The sequence below is a fragment of the Bos mutus genome, chromosome 7, assembly GCF_027580195.1.
Source record: "Bos mutus isolate GX-2022 chromosome 7, NWIPB_WYAK_1.1, whole genome shotgun sequence".
In the NCBI taxonomy this organism is placed as follows: domain Eukaryota; kingdom Metazoa; phylum Chordata; class Mammalia; order Artiodactyla; family Bovidae; genus Bos; species Bos mutus.
Window position 1 is genome coordinate 27,565,733 of NC_091623.1, and position 22,710 is coordinate 27,588,442.

Below are 22,710 nucleotides of genomic sequence, written 5' to 3' on the forward strand. Positions count from 1 at the left end.
TTTCTAAAATCTAGCTGTCTAAAAACAGTTTTAGAATTTTTTCTGAGAATCAGAAGCAAACTCAAGGCCTTTAACACATAGAATGTAACATTTTCCATTTTGATCTCATCAGATGTCTATTTCCATCCAACAGCAGCCTTTATGCCATTTAACTGTGAACACATCCATCCATTTCTCTGTATGCCCTTTTGAGGTCCAAACCTCAGAGAGCTTAAACAATTTGAAGCTTGGCAACACAGGCTGGAAAATTTAATGTTTGATTTATTATTGGGAAAGCAGGACTCACAATTCTGCAACTTATCAAAATGTCACGAGAGAGTTTAATAGTGTGAATGGCTCAGAATAACAAGAATCTATCTGAAGCAGGATTTGGATTTCTCATATAAAACTATTGCCCTCCGATCCATGCTTATCCAAACTTATGAATGGCTACTCTTTCTCTCTTTACTCCCAGGTGGAAAAATCTGGAAAAATCTCTGTCCTTCTAGAGCCAAAATCTATCCATGAATCTTGATCCATTACATCTTAGTGATATCTGTGTGTCTCTTTTTACCTTTTTGTGTAAATATTTCAACTGCTTTGTTGATTATCGATACTCTGGGTTGGCAGGTAGATTATTTCTTCTGACCTTTTATTAAATCGAGTCTGTGTCTGTTGTCTCTTTTACTCTTTTAGGTTTTTCTGAGGACTAATGGGCATATCCTCGGTTACTATTCTTTCTGTTTTATACCTATTGGTATTTTCAAGCATCTGATTTTATAGGATTACTATAGCTAATATGGCTTACTATGTTAGAGGAAATGAGCTCTAGAGGCAGCTAGAAATTAGTCAGGAAAAAATAGCTAATTTCAGTTATTTACCATAGGAAGGCCCTTCCAAAGTAACTGAGCCCTTTTCCTTCAATCCGTTCTGCTTCTCTGCTCTCTGCACTTGGCCAAGGAGCAGCTCCTGACTTATCTCTGCTTGCTGACCACTTAGCAGGCGGGGTTGAATGCGGATAGCTTCACTGAACAAAAAGATAAGTGGAAGAATCATGCTAGAGGAAGAGCTGTACCTTTTGGGGTTTTTTCTACAGCTTTGATTTAGTTATTTGAATAAATATCAGACTGTGAGAATTTTTGGAAATGTGAAAGGAAGATTTTTTTTTTCTTTTACTTAGAAGAAAACAATCAGCAGGAATTGTGGTGGTATAAAATTTGGACTGTAAATGTCACCGGTAATTGTGACAGAGTTCAACTAGGTATATATTACTGCTCCTTCATAATCATTAAAGAATTTTTGCACACCCAAGGAACCGTTAGTCTTAGCCTGTAAAATTTATAAGGCCAATGATAGTGTGAAGGACGGGCGATTAGGTGTCTTTTATAGCCTCTCTGAATCTGACAATGTGGACATTGAAATGGCCATTGATTTAATCTGTAACAGTCTTTACTTTCAAACGTAGGTATCTTTGGCATATCCCAGTGACCTACTCCACGAGTTCCTCTCAGGCGATTCACAGACACATTCTGAAACTGAAGACAGGTAAAATGAACTAATTAGCCAAAAAACCTTTTAATTCTGAAATTAAATGTGTTCTGAGCTATAGGGAGGACAGTTGCTGCTGCTGCTGCTGCTGCTAAGTTGCTTCAGTCGTGTCCGACTCTGTGCGACCCCAGAGACTGTAGCCCACCAGGCACCCCCGTCCCTGGGATTCTCCAGGCAAGAACACTGGAGTGGGTTTCCATTTCCTTCTCCAATGCATGAAAGTGAAAAGTGAAAGTGAAGTCACTCAGTCGTATCTATACCTATGTGTTACTAAAAAAACCCTTAAGCTAAAAAGTCTGGGTTTTTAATTCAGGAGAAAGTTCTCTTGTGTTTTTAGCACTTAGAGATGGGTTTCAAGAATTGATGGTGTCTGATCTTATGTCTTTTAATGCCTACTGATTCAGTGGGAAAAGGTGTTCACTTTAGAACTGATTGGCCCTGGATTCAAATCCTGATTCTGTCACCTATTGGATGTATGGCCTTAAGAAAATTTTTTAACTCCTGAGCTTCAATTTTCTCATTTATTTTGAATGAGGACTAAGCCTCAGAGTTTTTGAGAGTATATAGTAATGTTATTTTACCACCTACTACAATGTCTGAAATATTAAAAATAATATAATTTTAACTTCTCCTTTAAACACGTCACTGAAATTTTAAAATGTTTCCCTCATAATCTCACGTTCAACCTGCAGCCCTTATTTTGCCCCAGATAAGAACTGGACAAATGGATCACCTACTTACATATACATATTTCAACACGCAGCAACCAAACCGTGAGACAAGGCTACCAGAAATGCCTTTTAGACCCGCATAGGCTGCTTTCGAGAACACATTCATTGGCCCATCTCCTAGGAATTAGTTTATTTATTAATTTAATAAAATCACCATTCCCAAAATAAGCCATCCAGCAGACTATGAAAATAAATATCATCATGAGTCTTCCAGAACTTTGTCTTCCCATTGATTTATTACTAATGATATGAAGAAGAATACTTCTGGAGATATTCATGATGTGTTCTTTGATGAGGAAATGCCCATACCAATTTTCTCCTCCTAGATACTGTGGATTTATCTGAGAAGACCGACTGGGTGAAATTCAACGTGGACTCCAATGGCTACTACATCGTTCATTATGAGGGACAAGGATGGGACGAGCTCATTACGTTGTTGAATCAGAACCACACACTTCTCAGGCCCAAGGACAGACTAGGTCTGATTCACGATGCGTTTCAGCTAGTAAGGTAATGCAAAACTCCAACTGATTTCACAGGACATCACTGCTCCCTAACCAGATATGTTAGATTTCAAATCAAATGTTCAGTGTTAATCATTCATATGATATGGATTTGAATGGAGGTCAAATATTGGCCATGAGTCAAAGCCTACCCACTGATAAAATATTTTTATTCACCTAATGTTTAAAAATTTAATTCAACATTTCAAAATCTGGAGAAATGTATGTAAAAACCCTGACTTCTGGAATCCCTTAAATAATGAGAAGATTTGGCAACTTCGTTTCCACAGGGCAGCCATAGAGGAGGGTACAGTGGGCAGATCTTCCTTTAAGCCAGGTGTGCGTTCACCTCGGTACCCAAGTCCTAAACGATACACTTGTTGGGTGTGCTTCACTCCCTTATGGTAGCCTCCAGGCATTTACGCTTTTGACCTCAAGTTTTAAATTGTTTATGCTAGAAGCTTGCTGTTTCACTAAATACTGACATAATCTATTAGACAAAAGGTTATAATCTTTGTAATTTTAAAATCTGGTGCACAAGCCATTCCTTACTTTGCTCACTTCAGGGAAATCAATATGAAACTGGTAGAAAAATTAAGGAAGAATTGGCTACTTCTGTTTATTCCTCTTTAGACTTTCCTGGGAAGATACAGTGTTTTCTTTCTTTTTTCCTACTTGTCATCAATGGAATAATAGGTAGAATAAATCAAGTCACCAGGTCACCGGTGGAAAAAAGTTGGGGATCAGGTGACATATCATGCTCTGTAAACTTTTCCTATTCTGAGAACTACTGTAATGCACTCATTATATTCAGTGTGATGTATTATTTTCTTTCACATGCTTATTTAGGTCAAATTAAGTAAAAGTAACCAGCAAAACATCTCTCAAGCACAGCTTCTCTGTACAACAGAATTCCCCAGTTAGAAAAGAGAGAGGACTGGGAGCTTAACCCCCAACCCCAAAGGTCTCAGGAATATCATGAGCTATCCTACTTCTGACTGGATGCATGCGAGACCAACTGAGGAGCGGACTATGGTTAGTTGAGGGAGGTTTGTCTGCTCAAAGGAGAAACTCTGAGAAGATTGCAAAGAAAATAGATTAAAAATTTTAAACTAGGCAGAATGAAGAATACTTACAACTCAGAATATGAAAGCCGATCTTTCCAGTAGCTGAAAGTCTTTTCTGTTGTTTCTAGCCTATAAATTTACGGGTACTCTCAATTTAGCAGCAGGAATCCTGCAGTTACTGATGTATCAGTGGACAAGCAATCATCATTTCTTTACCAACTAGATAGGTTAATGAGATTCTGAGTACAAATTTTGGCTTAAAACAGGTCAACTATCAATATGTACTACCTCTTCACTTATTGTTTGACTTTTGACAAGCTACTTAACCTTTTTAAACCTAAATTTTCTAGTCTTCAAAACTTTTTTAGTGTTTAAAACTCCAGTAATAATAGTGTCTATCATATGAGGTTGTTTTGAGGGTTGCATAAGGTAATGTAGATACAGCCCTAAGTACAGTAATAAATGCTCAATAAATGGTAGCTGTTAGCATTATTAGTCTTATCTAATACAAATTGTTTAAAAGATCATGTACTAAATAGGAAGATGAGGTGACAACATAGAAAAATGCATTTCAAATAATGTGAAAGTGAAAAGAAAAAGCAGAATGTAAGCTTAAGTTAGCAACTACATGAAAAAAAATGAGCTAATGGTAAAAAAAAACAAAAGGAGAAAGAAATATTCCAAAGTCCTACCAATGAATGTGTAGGGGTAATGAAATTATGTGTTTTTCCCCTTCTTTAATTTCCAATTGTCTTGAAACTTGTCTATATTACTTTTATAAGAAAACTAATTGTATAAGAAAACAATTTTAAAGTCTCATAATAGGTCTACTTTTTTTTTTTTTTCTTATTCCTCTGCTTTAGTGATATGTAGTTTTTCTTTCCCTGCTTTGTGAAATGTCTACTTAAGAGTTTAAGGGTATAATCTGGACTGCATTGAGCTTAGAGACAAAATTTGACCCAGGAATGCATATTCATTTTAACTGAGTTTTCATACTTGTTATTAAATATTTAATACTTGGATCTCCTCTGAGTTGAGTGGAATTAAGATGACAACCATAAATTCCTTACAGGTAAACTATTTATTTTTTTATTCCAATACCCTAGAAAGAAGTCCCAGATTGTTTCCTCGGGGATATAGTTTATTTCAAAAAGGTACCATTTAGCTGAAACCTTATACAAATAAGTAGATATAGATTTTTTTGTTGAGCTAAAATGTATGCATATACATAGGTTTAGTCTTTAAGGTAAACAGACATTCAGATAACATTTTGTGCATTAAATGAAGCAGAAAGCAGGTGGTGAGAGGCTGGATTTTTATTAAATAATAACTCCATGAAAATGATTCCCTCTTTGATGAGTATTAACATTAAAGTATTTTAAGTAGATAAGTACGAATAAATAATGGAATTTGTCTTAGTAAAAAATAAGTTCAGTTCAGTTCGGTCGCTTAGTCGTGTCCTACTCTTTGCAACCCCATGAACCACAGCACACCAGGACTCCCTGTCCATCACCAACCCCCAGAGTTCACTCAAACTCATGTCCATCGAGTCGATGATGCCATCCAGCCATCTCATCCTCTGTCGTCCCCTTCTCCTCCTGCTCCCAATCCCTCCCAGCATCAGGGTCTTTTTAAATAAGTCAGTTCTTTGCATCAGGTGGCCAAAGTATTGGAGTTTCAACTTCAACATCAGTCCTTCCAATAAACACCCAGGACTGATCTCCTTTAGGATGGACTGGTTGGATCTCCTTGTAGTCCAAGGGACTCTCAAGAGTCTTCTCCAACACCACAGTTCAAAAGCATCAATTCTTCAGTGCTCAGCTTTCTTCACAGTCCAACTCTCACATCCATTCTTCACCACTGGAAAACCTATAGCCTTGACTAGACGGACCTTTGTTTGCAAAGTAATGTCTCTGCTTTTAAATATGCTATCTAGGTTGGTCATAACTTTCCTTCCAAGGAGCAAGCGTCTTTTAATTTCATGGCTGCAGTCACTATCTGCAGTGATTTTGGAGCCCCCAAAAATAAAGTCTGACACTGTTTCCACTGTTTCCCCATTTATTTCCCATGAAGTGATGGGACCAGATGCCATGATCTTCGTTTTCTGAATGTTGAGCTTTAAGACAACTTTTTCACTCTCCACTTTCACTTTCATCAAGAGCCTTTTTAGTTCTTCTTCACTTTCTGCCATAAGGGTGGTGTCATCTGCATATCTGAGGTTATTGATATTTCTCCCAGCAATCTTGATTCCAGCTTGTGCTTCTTCCAGCCCTGCATTTCTCATGATGTACTCTGCATATAAGTTAAATAAGCAGGATAACCATATACAGCCTTGACGTACTCCTTTTCCTATTTGGAATCAGTCTGTTGTTCCATGTCCAGGTCTAACTGTTGCTTCCTGACCTGCACATAGGTTTCTCAAGAGACAGCTCAGGTGGTCTGGTATTTCCATGTCTTTCAGAATTTTCCACAGTTTATTGTGATCCACACAGTCAAAGGCTTTGGCATAGTCAATAAAGCAGAAATAGTTGTTTTTCAGGAACTCTCTTGCTTTTTCGATGATCCAGCAGATATTGGCAATTTGATCTCTGGTTCCTCTGCCTTTTCTAAAACCAGCTTGAACATCTGGAAGTTCACGGTTCACGTATTGCTGAAGCCTGGCTTGGAGAATTTTGAGCTTTACTTTACTAGCGTGTGAGATGAGTGCAATTGTGCGGTAGTTTGAGCATTCTTTGGCATTGCCTTTCTTTGGAATAGGAATGAAAACTGACCTTTTCCAGTCCTGTGGCCACTGCTTAGTTTTCCAAATTTGCTGGCATATTGAGTGCAGCATTTTCACAGCATCATCTTTCAGGATTTGGAATAGCTCAACTGAAATTCCATCACCTCCATTAGCTTTGTTCGTAGTGATGCTTTCTAAGGCCCACTTGACTTCCCATTCCAGGATGTCTGGCTCTAGGTGAGTGATCACACCATCGTGATTATCTGGGTCGTGAAGCTCTTTTTTGTACAGTTCTTCTGTGTATTCTTGCCACCTCTTCTTAATATCTTCTGCTTCTGTTAGGTCCAGCTTCCCTGGTAGCTCAGACAATAAAGCATCTGCCTACAATGCAGGAGACCTGGGTTCAATCCCTGGGTCAGAAAGATCCGCTGGAGAAGGAAATGGCAACCCACTCCAGTGTTCATGCCTGGAAAATCCCACGGACTGAGGAGCCTGGTAGGTTACAGTCCATGGGGTCACAAAGAGTTGGACTCGACTGAGTGACTTCACTTGATTTCACTTTCTGTTAGGTCCATACCATTTCTGTCCTTTATCAAGCCCTTCTTTGCATGAAATGTCCCCTTGGTATCTCTAATTTTCTTGAAGAGATCTCTAGTCTTTCCCATTCTGTTCTTTTCCTCTATTTCTTTGCATTGATCGCTGAGGAAGACTTTCTCATCTCTCCTGGCTATTCTTTGGAACTCTGCATTCAGATGCTTATATCTTTCCTTTTCTCCTTTGCTTTTCGCTTCTCTTCTTTTCACAGCTATTTGTAAGGCCTCCCCAGACAGCCAGTTTGCTTTTTCACATTTCTTTCCCATGGGGATGGTCTGGATCCCTGTCTCCTGCACAATGTCATGAACCTCCATCCATACTTCATCAGGCACTCTATCTATCAGATCTAGGCCCTTAAATCTATTTCTCACTTCCACCGTATAATCATAAGGGATTTGATTTAGGTCATACCTGAATGGTCTAGTGGTTTTCCCTACTTTCTTCAATTTAAGTCTGAATTTGGTAATAAGGAGTTCATGATCTGAGCTATAGTCAGCTCCCGGTCTTGTTTTTGCTGACTGTATAGAGCTTCTCCATCTTTGGCTGCAAAGAATATAATCAATCTGATTTCGGTGTTGACCATCTGGTGATGTCCATGTATAGAGTCTTCTCTTGTGTTGTTGGAAGAGGGTGTTTGCTATGACCAGTGCGTTCTCTTGGCAAAACTCTATTAGCCTTTGCCCTGATTCATTCCATACTCCAAGGCCAAATTTGCCTGTTACTCCAGGTGTTTCTTGACTTCCTACTTTTGCATTCCAGTCCCCTATAATGAAAAGGACATCTTTTTTGGGTGTTAGTTCTAAAAGGTCTTGTAGGTCTTCATAGAACCGTTCAACTTCAGCTTCTTCAGCATTACTGGTTGGGGCATAGGCTTGGATTACTGTGATATTGAGTGGTTTGCCTTGGAAACGAACAGAGATCATTCTGTCGTTTTTGAGATTGCATCCAAGTACTGCATTTTGGACTCTTTTGTTGACCATGATGGCCACTCCATTTCTTCTGAGGGATTCCTGCCCGCAGTAGTAGATATAATGGTCATCTGAGTTAAATTCACCCATTCCAGTCCATTTTAGTTCGCTGATTCCTAGAATGTCGACGTTGACTCTTGCCATCTCCTGTTTGACCACTTCCAATTTGCCTTGATTCATGGACCTGACATTCCAGGTTCCTATGCAATATTGCTCTTCACAGCATTGGACCTTGCTTCTATCACCAGTCACATCCACAACTGGGTATTGTTTTTGCTTTGGCTCTATCCCTTCATTCTTTCTGGAATTATTTCTCCACTGATCTCCAGTAGCATATTGGGCACCTAACAACCTGGGGCATTCCTCTTTCAGTATCCTATCATTTTGCCTTTTCATACTGTTCATGGGGTTCTCAAGGCAAGAATACTGAAGTGTTTTGCCATTTCCTTCTCCAGTGGACCACATTCTGTCAGACCTCTCCACCATGACCCGCCCATCTTCGGTGGCCCCTCAGGGCATGGCTTAGTTTCACTGAGTTAGACAAGGCTGTGGTCCATGTGATCAGATTGACTAGTTTTCTGTGATTATGGTTTCAGTGTGTCTGCCCTCTGATGCCCTCTTGCAACACCTTGGATCTTACTTGGGTTTCTCTTACCTTGGACATAGGGTATCTCTTCACGGCTGCTCCAGCAAAGCGCAGCGGCTGCTCCTTACCTTGGGCATGGGGTATCTCTTCACGGCTGCTCCAGCAAAGTGCAGCCGCTGCTCCTTACCTTGGACGAGGGGTATCTCCTCACAGCTGCCCCTCCTGACCTTGAACATGGAGCAGTTCCTCTCAGCCCTCCTGCACCGGTGCAGCCATGGCTCCTTGGACATGGGGTAGTTCCTCCCGGCCACCGCCCCTGACCTCGGGTGTGGGGTAGCTCCTCTCGCCACGCTTCTGCATGGTCTGTCGCAGCCAGGCTGGGCCAAAAAGAAAAAAAGATTAATATAAAGTAGTCTTATGTGTTAAACATTCTTTTCAGAATTTTGACCCTAGAATATAATACCTAGTTTTGTCCTGTTGCTTATCCTCTAAGTAGAGTATATAGTACCGGTAAAGAAATAATATGTCACACTGAATAAAATGAGTACTTTTCAGTAATTCTCAGAATAGGAAATGTTTCCAATGCATAATACTCCACCTGATCCTTAATATTTTTTCTGTTGGTGACCTTGTGACCTGATTTATTCTATATATTCTTCTGTTGATGGTAGATAGAAGAAAACAGCTTGTTTTTCCAGGCAAGTCTAAACATAAGCAGTCAATTCCTCCTTAATTTCTCTACCAGTTTCATATTGATTTCCCCAGTGTGAGCAATGTAATGAATGGATTGTGTACTAGATTTAACATTTAAAATTGTAAAGGTTGTGGCTATATTTATACTTAGCTAGCGTACCACATATTATGACACTTGCACATGTGGAAGGAATAGTGACATTTTGTGGATTTGTATTTTTAAAAATACAGCAGACTATAAAATCATAGTGCATATGGTCCGGCCCTCTGTCGTCAGACGAAATTTTTAGAAAATCTACTGTGGGTCTGTTTTAAAGCTCTATGTCATTGTGACTGAGAAGAGTACAGTCACAACAAAAGTTGGTTCTTTTTGATGCCACTTCTTTCTGGTTTCAGTTCCCTCATTTCAGATGAGCATTTAAAATTTTAAAAATCCCAAAGGAGGGAGGGCATTATATTAATGAAAAATTCAACACAGGTATCTTTGTTCTGGAATCTGTTTCCATATCAAACTATTATGCTTAATATGGGAGTTGGATGCTGGCAAGAATAGGTTATAGACGCTGCAGGGACACAGGTCTTCTCAGAAACATGAGTGAGCAACCACGTTATGAAGCTGACAATATAATAACTTACTTTCTCTATAAAAGACACACTGAAGTTTTAGTACTCAGAATAATAGTTTTGTTGTTTGTTTGCATTAAAGGAAAATATAAAGAAGACATATCACTTTAGAATCTAAATAGATTCTTTAAAAACAAAGAAAATCCTTGTTTTGTCCTACTCAGAATAACTGTGGCTTCTCTGTTAGGTTCTAGGAAGGGACGAAAAAAAAAAAAAAAAAGATATGGCACCTGTCCTCAAAATTTCCAAATACACGTGGAGGAACAATTCAAAACCACAAATTAAGCAATTAGAGAATGACAAATACATGAAAAGTTTGATATTATTTGTTACTAGATATTAATATTAGCTGTTTATTTCATTTAGAAAACTCTTATTTATGTTTAGGCAATTATTCTAAGCACTTTACCTATATTAAATCATTTAGTCCTCACAACAGAGATTTAAAGTAGATACTAACATTATTCCCATTATATAGAGGAAGCAGGTGAAGCTCAGAGGTTAATTTGCCCACATCAGTGGGAGAGCTAGGATTTAAACCAAATGGTTTGAATTATAATGAGCTGCTTCTGTTACTGGTCTCTGTCTCATATTTGCCTTACTACTTAAAATATTGAGAGCTGTAAGATATGCACAAACCTCCGACATCTGTTTCATACCTCAGCGCAGGAAGGCTGACCCTAGACAAAGCCCTTGACCTGACTCGCTACCTCCAACATGAAACAAGCATTCCCGCGCTTCTCAAAGGTCTGGAATACCTAGAATTGTTTTACCGCATGGTGGAAAGAAGGAACATTTCAGATGTCACTGAAAATCTCAAGGTTTGTATTCCTTTCAGAAGGTTCATTAAGTAAAAGACACGGCAGCTGGATGATCAGTGAGACTTGTTCTATTTTGTGTGAACTCTTGGGGTTAAAGCTTGGCGAATCTAAGGAAATCGCCTGGGAGCACAGTCACCACTTAAGTATCTAATGGTTGGTTATCCCCTGGTCTTTGTCACCATCACCCTAAGAGCTGGGTACCAAGGTCATAAGCAAAGCATCCCTCCTAAGGGGATTTTATCTTACATCAATTGATAGTCCCCTCTCAGATAAGAAATAAAATTGTACTTCTAATGGAGAAAGGAACTGTGGTGGGTGGAGACCACACACCAGAAAAAGAAGCAAAATGTAGCAATTAGTAGTTCCATGCTTTGGGAAATGTTCATGCAGACTGTTTAGAGTTGAACCCATTAGATGGGTGAGTGAGGGCTGTGTTAAGAACTAAATTTAGCCTCTCTGTAAACCATCCTATGCTTTCTGCAGCATTACCTTCTCCAGTATTTTAAGCCAGTGATTGACACGCAAAGCTGGCTTGATGAGGGCTCTGTCTGGGACAGAATGCTTCGCTCCACTGTCTTGAAGCTGGCCTGTTACCTGAACCATGCTCCTTGCATCCAGAAGGCAACTGAACTCTTCTCTCAGTGGATGGAATCCAGTGGAAAATTAAAGTAAATCTGGACTTCTGTTCTTTGTTCCTTTCACTTTGATGTAAAAGTCTTTGATCATGCGAGACATTAAATCTAAAACCTTTTAGTGAGGATAGAAAAAAAAAAAAAAACCATGCTGGGAATTACGTACCCTTGTCTCATGCTCCCACATAGTAAGTGCTCAATAGATTTTTGTGGGAAGTGAGGTTTAGTTCCCTGCAGGGAAAAGCTAATAAACATTAGCATGGTTTCAGAAAGACAGCCAGCAGGTGAAAGTGGGGTAGACTAGAGTGGTGCCCGGCTGCCAAGAGTAATGCCTTTTAAAGATAAAAAGCAATGTGAAATGTGCATGCAATCAAAACGCCAATGATCAATTGATGCAACAAAAAACGAGGTGGTGGGGAGGGAGCTTTGTTCAATGTATTTACTTCCTCATTAACCAATACCATACCACACGCACCACATACCACCGTCTTAGCCTCAAGTTTCAGCTTTGATAGGAAACTGATGATTTGGGCCATCTAAAGGATGTGTAAGGTGGCAAAGTTGATTCCAGTGGTTGTTGTAATCAGGTAAATGCCCAGTGATCAAATCGATTCTGTTGCAGTTCAGTCTAGCAGCCGCAACCCATAGTATTAAAAGGCCCCACAATCTTTTCAATGTAAGCCTTAATTTCTGTCCAACACATGATTTTATATTGTTGCTATTAAAACTCTGAATTTCAAGCTGGATGTTTTGAGAAATCAAATCTGTATGTGAAATAAGGAAAATTCATTTTTTAGAATAGAAAAAAAAATGCACAGCTTTAGTAGCAGGTAAAGCAATAGTGTCAATTTTTCCTCTCCCAAATTGTTATGAAATGCTATCACAATTTGTCTCCATGTAACTAAATCTCCATGAGCTTTTTGAAATCTTTTCTTGACTTCTTATTTTTTAAAAAAGTAATTTGCTTTCTTCTTTTTGGACTTTTTCAGTCTTTAGGATTTAGGCCTAAAATCAGTTTCAGAAAAAAAAATCTTTTAGCTGTATTTTTTTCTTCTTTTTGTTCATGTTTAAATAAACTGTATGAATGAGGCTAAAATATAAACATTCTGCTGCCCTATAGCACGTCAGATTATATTCTGTCTTTATGCTACTTACAAGAAGAATGATCTTACCTGAAGTCACTCAAGTCCAGTAGATATGATGGTTCAACATCCTATAGTATAGGATGCTATACTATGAAAACATTCTAGGAAAATCTCATTTAAGCTTGTAATCAAGACTACATAATCAAATATTGTAGGTTTATTTTTTTAAAGTTTAAGACCATCAGTATTAATCCTTTAGAGAGATTACTTCCTTTATTCATGAATTCAGAATATAATGCTTTGCCTGCTGATTTTGTGCTAGGCGCCGCAGTTAGTGCTAAGAATAAGCTGGTGAGAGAAACAGCTAGGTGTCCTACCTTCAAGGGACTCACGATTCATTTGTTACCAATTTTTGTAAATTTGTACAGTTCAATTCAGTTCAATTGCTCAGTCATGTCCGACTCTTTACAACCCCATGAACCACAGCACGCCAGGCCTCCCTGTCCATCACTAACTCCTGGAGTTTACCCAAACTCATGTCCATTGAGTCGGTGATGCCATCCAACCATCTCATCCTCTGTCGTCCCTGTCTCCTTCTGCCTTCAATCTTTCCCAGCATCAGGGTCTTTTCAAATGAGTCAGCTCTTCACATCAGGTGGCCAAAATATTGGAATTTCAGCTTCAACATCAGTCCTTCCAATGAACACCCAGGACTGATTTCCTTTAGTAAAATACACTAAAATAAAAATAATGTGGATTATAATTTGGTTGCTTTTTGTTTTATGATTCAAAGGCTCTTGGGATATTTATGTACATATAGTACAGTGGAAATAGTACAGTTTTAGAATCATATGTCTAAATCCCATCTCAAAAAAGGCTAATATGTCACCTCAGTGCAAGTTACTTAAACTTTCTGAACTTTATTTCCACTTTTAAAAATTAAGGTAACTTTTACATCTCACTGGGTAACTTTGGCAGTTAAGTAAGTTGTATAGAGACTAGTACAATGTTATGGACCCTGTATGATAAATGCAAATTTCCTGTCCCATCCCTGCTTCTCTGTACTGTACTTTTCCAAGCCATCAATATGGATATTGGCTATTACTGATCAATTATATTTGGAATTAAAAATCATAACTAAATTAAAATAAAGACTAGTTAGTATCCTTTAGGACAATAAAACTTGAAAACCATGGTGCCTTCTTTAGGGGGACAGAAAATAATAATATTGCATGTTATCATTTTACAGAATTATAATATAAATGACTGAACTCTAAACAACTGTGCTAAATTACAATTTTTTACACCTAGAGAGTCAGATAGCTCTCAAACAGGCCTACTAGAAAATATTCCTAATGCGACATTAAAGCAACAAGTAATAATTTTTAAAAAAATCATATAGTACCAATACATGCAATTTATTGACAGAATTCTATATAAACCAGTGCATTTATATTTCAGAAATCACATTTTTATTGATTTCATCTTCTCATGAAGATTCTCCATGTAGTTTAAATTTTTATGATTATTATTCTTTAAACATTTTATTATCAGTAGGAAAAAACACAAATAGTTTGCAAAGTAACAGTACATAAAATTTTCCATAAAGAAGGATGGACAACAAAGAATTGATGCTTTTGAATTGTGGTGTTGGAGAACACTTAAGAGTCCCCTGGACATCAAGAAGATCAAACCAGTCAATTCTAAAGGAAATCAACCCTGGATATTCATTGGAAGGACTGATACTGAAGCTGAAGCTCCAATACTTTGTCCACCTGATGCAAAAAGCTGACTCACTAGAAAAGACCCTGATGCTGGGAAAGACGGAGGGCGGAGGAGAAGGGGACAACAGAGGACGAGATGGTTGTATGGCATCTCTGAATCAATGGACATGAGTTTGAGCAAACTCAGGGAGATTGAGAAGGACAGGGAAGCCTGGTGTGCTGCAGTCCATGGGGTCGCAAAGAGTCAGACACAGCTTAGTGACTGAACAACAACAGGAAATAACTCAAAGGTGATTCTGTTTTAGAATTTAAAATCATAATAAGAAAAACTAATTTTTTCTTTCGTAGAACTTTTTTTCACTTTTGTGCTTAATATTACAGTATCCCAACAGATGTTTTAACGATCGTGTATTCCGTGGGGGCTCAAACAACAGCAGGATGGAATTACCTTTTGGAGCAATATGAACTGTCATTGTCAGGGGCTGAAAAAAACAAAATTCTGTATGCATTGTCAACCAGCAAACATCAGGAAAAGTTAATGAAGTAAGTGAATTTAAGTTGTTAAAAATGAACTTACACATATTCAGGAAAGTTACTAAAATTCAGCCATCAATTTCAAAGGCATATAATAATAACTAACTCAGGATTTGAACCATTTTGAATTTTTTCCAAAAACCGTGTATTGACAAAATGCACATAGTGAAAACAGATGTTCCTTAATCATGTGATTGATACTAAGCAAATAGCTATGTTTTAGTGTCAACCTTGGAGGTAAATTATTATTATTGAAAAATACATTTTTGTGTATAAGATGCTAATTGAAGTTTACTGAAATAATAAGTGGATAAAATTACTTCTAGAGAAATGTAAACGTTTAACTGGAATATTAAAAAATGTTAGCCAGTAGAGAGTTTATTACTGTTTTGGGTATATTACACTTTCATTGTGCCTCTTTCTCTCTGATGCTTTTAATATACTGATAGCCTGAGTTAATTTCCATTACAGATCACATGCCGTGAAAAATTAAGTGATCTTTGTTCCTTCAGGTTAATTGAACTAGGAATGGAAGGAAAGGTTATCAAGACACAGGACTTGGCAACTCTTCTTTTTACGACTGCCAGAAATCCCAAGGGGCAGCAACTAGCCTGGAACTTTGTAAAAGAAAACTGGACCCATCTCCTTAAAAAGTTGGTATTTGTTTATATCCTAATAGCTCAGTTGGTCAAGAATCCGCCTGCAATGCAGAGACCCAGGCTCAATTCCTGGGTCGGGAAGATACGCTGGAGAAGGGATAGGCTACCCACTCCAGTATTCTTGGGCTTCCCTGGTGGCTCAGCTGGTAAAAAATCCACCTGCAATGCGGGAGACCTGGGCTCAATCCCTGAGTTGGGAAGATGCCCTGGAGAAGGGAAAGGCTACCCAGTCCAGTGTTCTGGCCTGGAGAATTCCATGGGCTGTATAGTCCACGGCGTCACTAAGAGTCGGGCACAACCGAGTGACTTTCACAATGTGTATTCTTCCACCCAGATACTTCAGTTGCCTAAAACCAAGTGTAATCAGATGTTCCCTAAAGCATATGAATGATACTATTTTTACTCAAATGGTTTGATGAAGTGTATTGATTTTAAAACTCACTAGCCTGCTGTCCAGGTATAAGGGAGAGGAATGAAAAGAAGGGGATGGGAAACAGATTTCTGTTACTCATCTCAGGCCATGAAGAATTGCTGGGAACAAGTAAGAGCTGAGTTAAATCCGGTCATCAACCCCATCCCCTTTTCCCTTCTGGCTCTCTCCCTAGCTCAGAAGAATGCAATGAAGTCATATATGGTACAGCAAACTATTTCATTTACTTTGTTAATATAGTTTTGTTCTGGGGGAAAAAAAACTTCAGAAATTTTGAAGAGAACTAATCCCTACCTCCAGTTCCCTTGGAGAGGTGATACAGTGGAGAGCTTGGAGGCAGTAGAAGAAATTAATCAGAAGTACCTGGGAAGCTCCCCTCCAAAACTGGATAGGTTATGAGTCTTCTCTGGGGTTTCAACTTTTGGGAGAACTATAGCTCACTGCAATATGCTCCTGGCCTTAAGATAGTCCCAGAACAAAAGCAACAATGATTAGATTTCCTCGGAATGTACAGGATGGCATGGCTTTCTCTCACAATAGACCCCCTGCGAAGGTGCTCAACCATTCCTCATCCAAATCCAAAATATCACTTATTAACTCTATGGAAAGTACCCTAAATGAAAGAGCTGTGCAATTTGCTTATTTTTGTGTCATTTAGCATGTCTGATGCCAGTCATCCTCAGTCCCTCATCCCTCTCATTTCTTAGTCATAAAGGACTGAGAGTTCTCACTGATAGCTTTTTGTGAGCAAAAAGCACATTTCTACCCCTTCCAGACCTTAAAGGGGTTAACATCCACATGAGACCAGATTAGTTAGAAACTGTTTTTTTAAAACAAAACAAAAATCACTTTCCTTAAACACCCTACTGGAACCATTGGTTTTGTTGTTTACGTGACTCTCTGTTCCCTCCTGGATGATCATATTTCTCTGCAATGCTGTAGATTTATTTTGTAACTGGAAATTATTCTCCTCTCCGAGTGTGTACAGAGCCCAGACTTGGCAGCATGTCTGAGATGTATCTGTGCTCTGCTTTACAGCATGAACCCCTTAGACCTGTGGCCAGATTCTCTATGTAAGACGTAGAGAATAGACATAGAAGGGGTAAAGAATGCCATCTGTGGCTTTGAAAAAGAGTTCCACCAACAATGCCCCAATAAATACGATGTTTAAACACAGTGATATCCAAAATGAGTTGGGGAAGTTTGCAAGACAATGCCTTAGAGCGCAAGAAGAAAATATTACTACCTGTATCATTTCTTATCTCATGCTCTTATCTTATTCTTATCTTATGTTTTCCTTTTTACCTTTAAGTTAGTGTATACATATAATTCATAAATAAAAATATGCACATTGGGAAACTCTTGGTCAAAAAATTTTGTTGATGGAATGCATAATCAAAACTTGTAGGGTGCTGCTTTAAATATGAACTTAAATTTAAACATAAACATTCATCATGTTTCCTATAAAAGCTTTATCTAAATTTTAATCTTATGGTCAAATTTGATAAATTTCATAGCTTTCAGATTTTCCCAGATGCATATGAGCTATTCTTGTGGTAATTGATAGTATCCATTGTAACGTACAGGCTTATCATATAGTTACCAATGTTACATAGTTTAAATATATATAACATGTTATAAACATAAGGTCATTGTTCCTATTACTTACATCTATGAAATTCCTTTTATTTTCAGATTTGAGTTGGGCTCATTCCCCATAAGAATGATCATCTCTGGTACAACATCTCATTTTTCTTCCAAGGATGAGTTGCAGGAGGTTTGTGACTCTCTATTGCCAACAATTTAAAAATAAATGTTCAAGTTATAGAATTGAAAGTAAATTTAGATGCAATCTGGTTTTAAGTTGTTGTTTTATTAAAAGAAAATAAGCTGTGTGTCCAGTGTCACCTAGAAAGCAAATGGAAGAGACAGAATTAATGTTCATAGCGTTCAAAATGAAAATTACACTTGAGGAACGAGTCCTTTTGTATTTAGTTTGCATTGTATCATCACTTGAGTGATTATATTGAAGTTTGAAAGAGTGCTTGAAGGTCTTTTTAACAATATTGCTCTTTATGGTAGTTCTACTAACCTCTTTTTAAAAAGCATTCTTGTGTTTTACATTGCCTTTCCACAATAAATTTATTTACTTTTAAAGCAAATTCAGAACTTAAATCCCAGATCACTGCTTACTTTATGAACTTGACTCTATCTCTTACCTTTTTTTACCTACAGTGTGCTTACTTGTAAGATTTGTCATTCCTGTCTTACTTTACCTATTGTTTGAAGATAAAGTGAAATAATTATGCCCCCAAAAGAGATGAAGAAAATAACTTTTTTAGAAGTCGTCAGAGAAATGCTTGCACCTGTGTTTGTATAATCTGCAAGCTGTTTTGAAACCCTTTGAAAGATAAAGTGTTTTATGAACCATATCAGTAATTCTTTTCTGGCTTTTTTTTTTTTTTTTTCAGGTGGAACTGTTCTTTGAATCTCTTAAGACCCAAGGATCACACCTAGATATATTTCAAATTATTCTGGAAACCATATCCAAAAATATAAAGTGGCTGGAGAAGAACCTTCCCACCCTGAGGAAATGGCTACTGACTAGTATTTAAATGGTCAATAGAAACAGCACATCAGATGCTGTGTTTGTGGGAAGTGTGCAGAGCCAGTGTTCCAGATAGTTTAATCTGTAAAGAGCCTCAAGAAGTCAGTCTACACAGCTGCCTGTGCTCAGCTATCACTTCTAGCTGACAGACATATGATGCTGGGGTGGAGCCCCAGTAGCCTATTTTAAAGTAAACCTCCTGAATAATGGAGATATGTGGAGATATATATAGAAGTAGCTGCCGCAACACAGACTGTCTACACTGCCCCACGTTAGGCAACTACTATTTTGCTTCTTTGATGCTTTTTAAGCCTTGCATAGTATCCTGGAGTTTTCCCAACCAGGTTACTTCCAAGGAAACATAACCAGTCTGCAAAAAAAAAAAAAAAAAAATCTTTCTTTCACATCTTTCCATCTCCTCACCCTTCTGCTTTCTCAGCTCAGCCTGAATAGTTTATTTATTTTTTATCATTCATGTAAAATCTCAATCAAAGTATGAAGCATATGGATCAGGAAAACATGCTGCTGCTACTGCTGCTAAGTCATTTCAGTCGTGTCCGACTCTGTGTGACCCCATAGATGGCAGCCCACCAGGCTCCGCCATCTCTGGGATTCTCCAGGCAAGAACACTGGAGTGGGTTGCCATTTCCTTCTCTAAGGTATAAAAGTGAAAAGTGAAAGTGAAGTCGCTCAGTTGTGTCCAACTCTAGCGACCCTGTGGACTGCAGCCTACCAGGCTTCTCCGTCCATGGGATTTTCTAGGCAAGAGTACTTGAGTGGGGTGCCAGGAAAACATACTTATTGCCAAATCTCAGGTTATTTCAAACTAGACGTCAGGGTTTATCAAAGAAGCGAGGAGGGCCTTTTGGCTTGAGCCTAACATTCATGAAGAGCCTTGAAAGCAGACTTCTGAGGTCATCTCTAAATGAAGTTAAATCTGGAGTCACAGTGGTACAGGAGAGAAAGATGATATCACCCCACTTTAACCCATGCCCTATTGCATTTGTAATAAATCTTTTGAAAATTGCAGAGTTAGATCATACTATTGGATCTATTTTGGCTTAAATATATTTTGTATATATTTTGGCTTAGTTTGATGTAAATATTTAAAGGTATCACTATATTTTGTAAACCAGTTTTGGCATTTCTTCATATTTTAAGGGAATCTCCATCTTTGAAATTGTTTGACTTAATGGTTTGACTAAGGTATTAAGAAATAAAACGTCACTCTAAATAAAGGTAGTAAATTTATCAAATTCATGATCCACGTATAAGTGAGTATAAAGTATAATAAGTTCTTATAAGATTTGAATCAATACACAGATTACTGGCTTATCTTGGTTATCAAAGAAGGCTGGGATTATTTGGGTGGGAGTAGGGTGGCAGGATGTTATCCAATCCCTTTTAAATTATTTCATATCATAAAGGTCTGTAGACCTTTCTCTACTGCCACAGTCAGAGACAGGATACATTTTGGATGGACATGGGCATGATCCAGCACATATTTTGTTGTTTGTTTTTAAATAATTTCTTGAAGTCTTTCAAGCATCTTGGACTCTAGAGTTGGCCTGTTCATGGCTCTACAAGGTTTGCATAACATCTAAGTGATGTCCCTGTAGAAGTGTATTTTTGCATAAAGAAACTGAAAGAATAAAGAATACTATATTTTCCCACCAAAATAATATGTAAATTAAGCAGTAAAATGTATATGAGTTTTGGTTGAATTGTGCCATTAATCTTGCTGTTAGTAAGAAAAGTTCTTTCTCTTATGTAATAACTTACCTGCCGTAAGTTTCCAAGTTTTTAATTCTCTTCCTTTTAGTTAATCTCTCTGATTCTTAAGAATTGAGTACAGAAAATGGAAATTTTATTATTTGATGAGATTGAACATGAGAAGTGCTATGCCAATGATGTTTTAATGAATAAAGAATTTTTTTAAAAAAAAGAAACATATTTATTAGTGTGGTATTTCAAAACCTTTATGGTGGATGCCAGACCCCTAAAACAAACTAAAGCTTGGCTAACGTTAGTTCTAGTTTCCTTTACCTTGAATGAGGACTTTCCTGGTGGCTCAGAGGGTAAAGCGTCTGCCTACAACGTGCAAGACCTGGGTTCACACCCTAGGTCGGGAAGATCTCCTGGAGAAGGAAATGGCAACCCACACCCGTACTCTTGCCTGGAAAATCTCATGGATGGAGGAGCCTGGTAGGCTACAGTCCATGGGGTCACAAAGAGTTGGATGACTGAACAACTTCGCTTTCACTTTCACCTTGAATGAACAAACAAGTCATGAAAAGGTTATATACAATATCACGAATAATGATGGTGTGACCGACCAGACCCAACTTCACCATGCTTCCCTGACTCCCCACAGAGGCACAGGGAAAATTTTGTGGTTTCCAAAGCCTACTCAGAGTGAAAACCTCCCATATCAGGGGAGCCCAGAGCAATGGCTTGTTCCCTTTAGTGTCTGTGTCGGACAGAATAGGTCTTTCAGCCCTCAGAGTCCAACTCACTACCGTGATATGAATTTCTTTACCTACTTCATGTACCTACTTCTGCATTTAACTCTTTGCTATGTCACTGGGGTCTATTTGAAGTTGCAGAAAAGCAAGCCTGGCAAGGAACTTCCTGGAGAGATCCTAATTTTCTGAGGGAAGTTCTTAGGTTTGTTTTGTGTTTTGAAAATTTTTTTGGCAGGGAAAGGGGTTATTCCATTTCAAGAAATAAGGAGAGCCTCTATATAGTCACAGGACCTAGTTTTCTTCTTAAACATTAATGTCTATGAAATACAAGATTGTTTATAGTGGCCACATTTGTACTCTGCAACAAAATACCCCTTTATCGGAATTCATTGTGACCTTATTTCCATTTGACAATGTCACTATTTTTCATTCTACATGTAATCACATTTACAGACTTCCAATCAACCATCTGTTGTCTGCTTGCTAAAACCTTAATCTTATCAGTCATGTCTCCAAGTCCTAAAGAAAAAAGAGTGAAAGGGATTATGAAAGAAGTGGGTTTGCTGGATTTGAAGTATATGTATATTTTACATAATCTAATATTTTAATAGGTAATACCAAATTATTTTCCTGAAAGGGGGTCTTAATTCACTTTCTTCTTACCCTTATGGTCTTACTTGTCAGTATTCAATGGTAATTTTTTTGTGTCTAATAATACTTTCCACAGTAAGGGACAGTTTCCCCAGCTACTTACATAACTATGCCACTGGTTTCTTTTGGTTTGTGTTTGCTTTGAGCATCTTCTTGAACCCTGTTTGAATTTTTCTGTATGCTTTAGTTTCATATGAGTCGTTTGTAAACAGCCTACACCTGAATTTTGTTTTCTATTATGTTCCCTAACATAAGCCTACTCCTTGGAAGAAAAGTTATGACCAACCTAGATAGCATATTCAAAAGCAGAGACACTACTTTGCCAACAAAGGTCCGTCTAGTCAAGGCTATGGTTTTTCCAGTAATCATGTATGGATGTGAGAGCTGGACTGTGAAGAAAGCTGAGCACCAAAGAATTGATTATTTTGAGCTGTGGTGTTGGAGAAGACTCTTGAGAGTTCCTTGGACTGCAAGGAGATCCAACCAGTCCATTCCAAAGGAGATCAGTCCTGGGTGTTCTTTGGAAGGAATGATGCTAAAGCTGAGACTCCAGTACTTTGGCCACCTCATGCTAAGAGTTGACTCATATGGAAAAGACTCTGATGCTGGGAGGGATTGGGGGCAGGAGGAGATGGGGACGACAGAGGATGAGATGGCTGGATGGCATCACTGACTTGATGGACATGAGTCTGAGTGAACTCCGGGAGTTGGTGATGGACAGGGAAGCCTGGCGTGCTGCAGTTCATGGGGTCGCAAAGAGTCGGACACGACTGAGTGACTGAGCTGAACTGAACTGAACTGAACATAAGCCTGGCTGGCTCTAGCTTCAACCTCAATCCCCTCTACTCTCAAGCCTTGAAAACTAAAATTTTAGCCCTCAAGGTTAACATTGGCTTCAGCCTTCTGCTAACCCAGCTTTCCTGCTTGCACTTAGCTTTTTATAGACGACTATTCTCCACTACTTTTCAGGTGACCAATGCACTCAAATAGTTTGAAAAAATATATTTCATTTTACAGTTTTAGTTATTTTTAGCAAGAAGGTTAGTCAGGGTACCTAGTCTAGCATATTCCCAGAAATCATTATAA

General features: G+C 38.2%; 1 protein-coding gene across 2 annotated transcripts in view; it reads left to right on the top strand.

Annotated features, from left to right (window-relative positions):
- ERAP2 (endoplasmic reticulum aminopeptidase 2) overlaps window positions 1-20,448 on the top strand; it is a 51,653-nt gene extending 31,205 nt beyond the window's left edge. For both annotated transcript variants that reach the window (XM_005899293.3, XM_070373172.1), the window contains exons 12-19: window positions 1,445-1,524; window positions 2,585-2,768; window positions 10,680-10,836; window positions 11,320-11,504; window positions 14,659-14,820; window positions 15,324-15,464; window positions 17,596-17,677; window positions 18,372-20,448. In XM_005899293.3, coding sequence (XP_005899355.2) covers window positions 1,445-1,524; window positions 2,585-2,768; window positions 10,680-10,836; window positions 11,320-11,504; window positions 14,659-14,820; window positions 15,324-15,464; window positions 17,596-17,677; window positions 18,372-18,515 — 1,135 coding nt within the window. In that variant the 3' untranslated portion in view covers window positions 18,516-20,448. The remainder of the gene's footprint in view (window positions 1-1,444; window positions 1,525-2,584; window positions 2,769-10,679; window positions 10,837-11,319; window positions 11,505-14,658; window positions 14,821-15,323; window positions 15,465-17,595; window positions 17,678-18,371) is intronic.
- The last annotated feature ends 2,262 nt before the right edge of the window (window positions 20,449-22,710 follow it).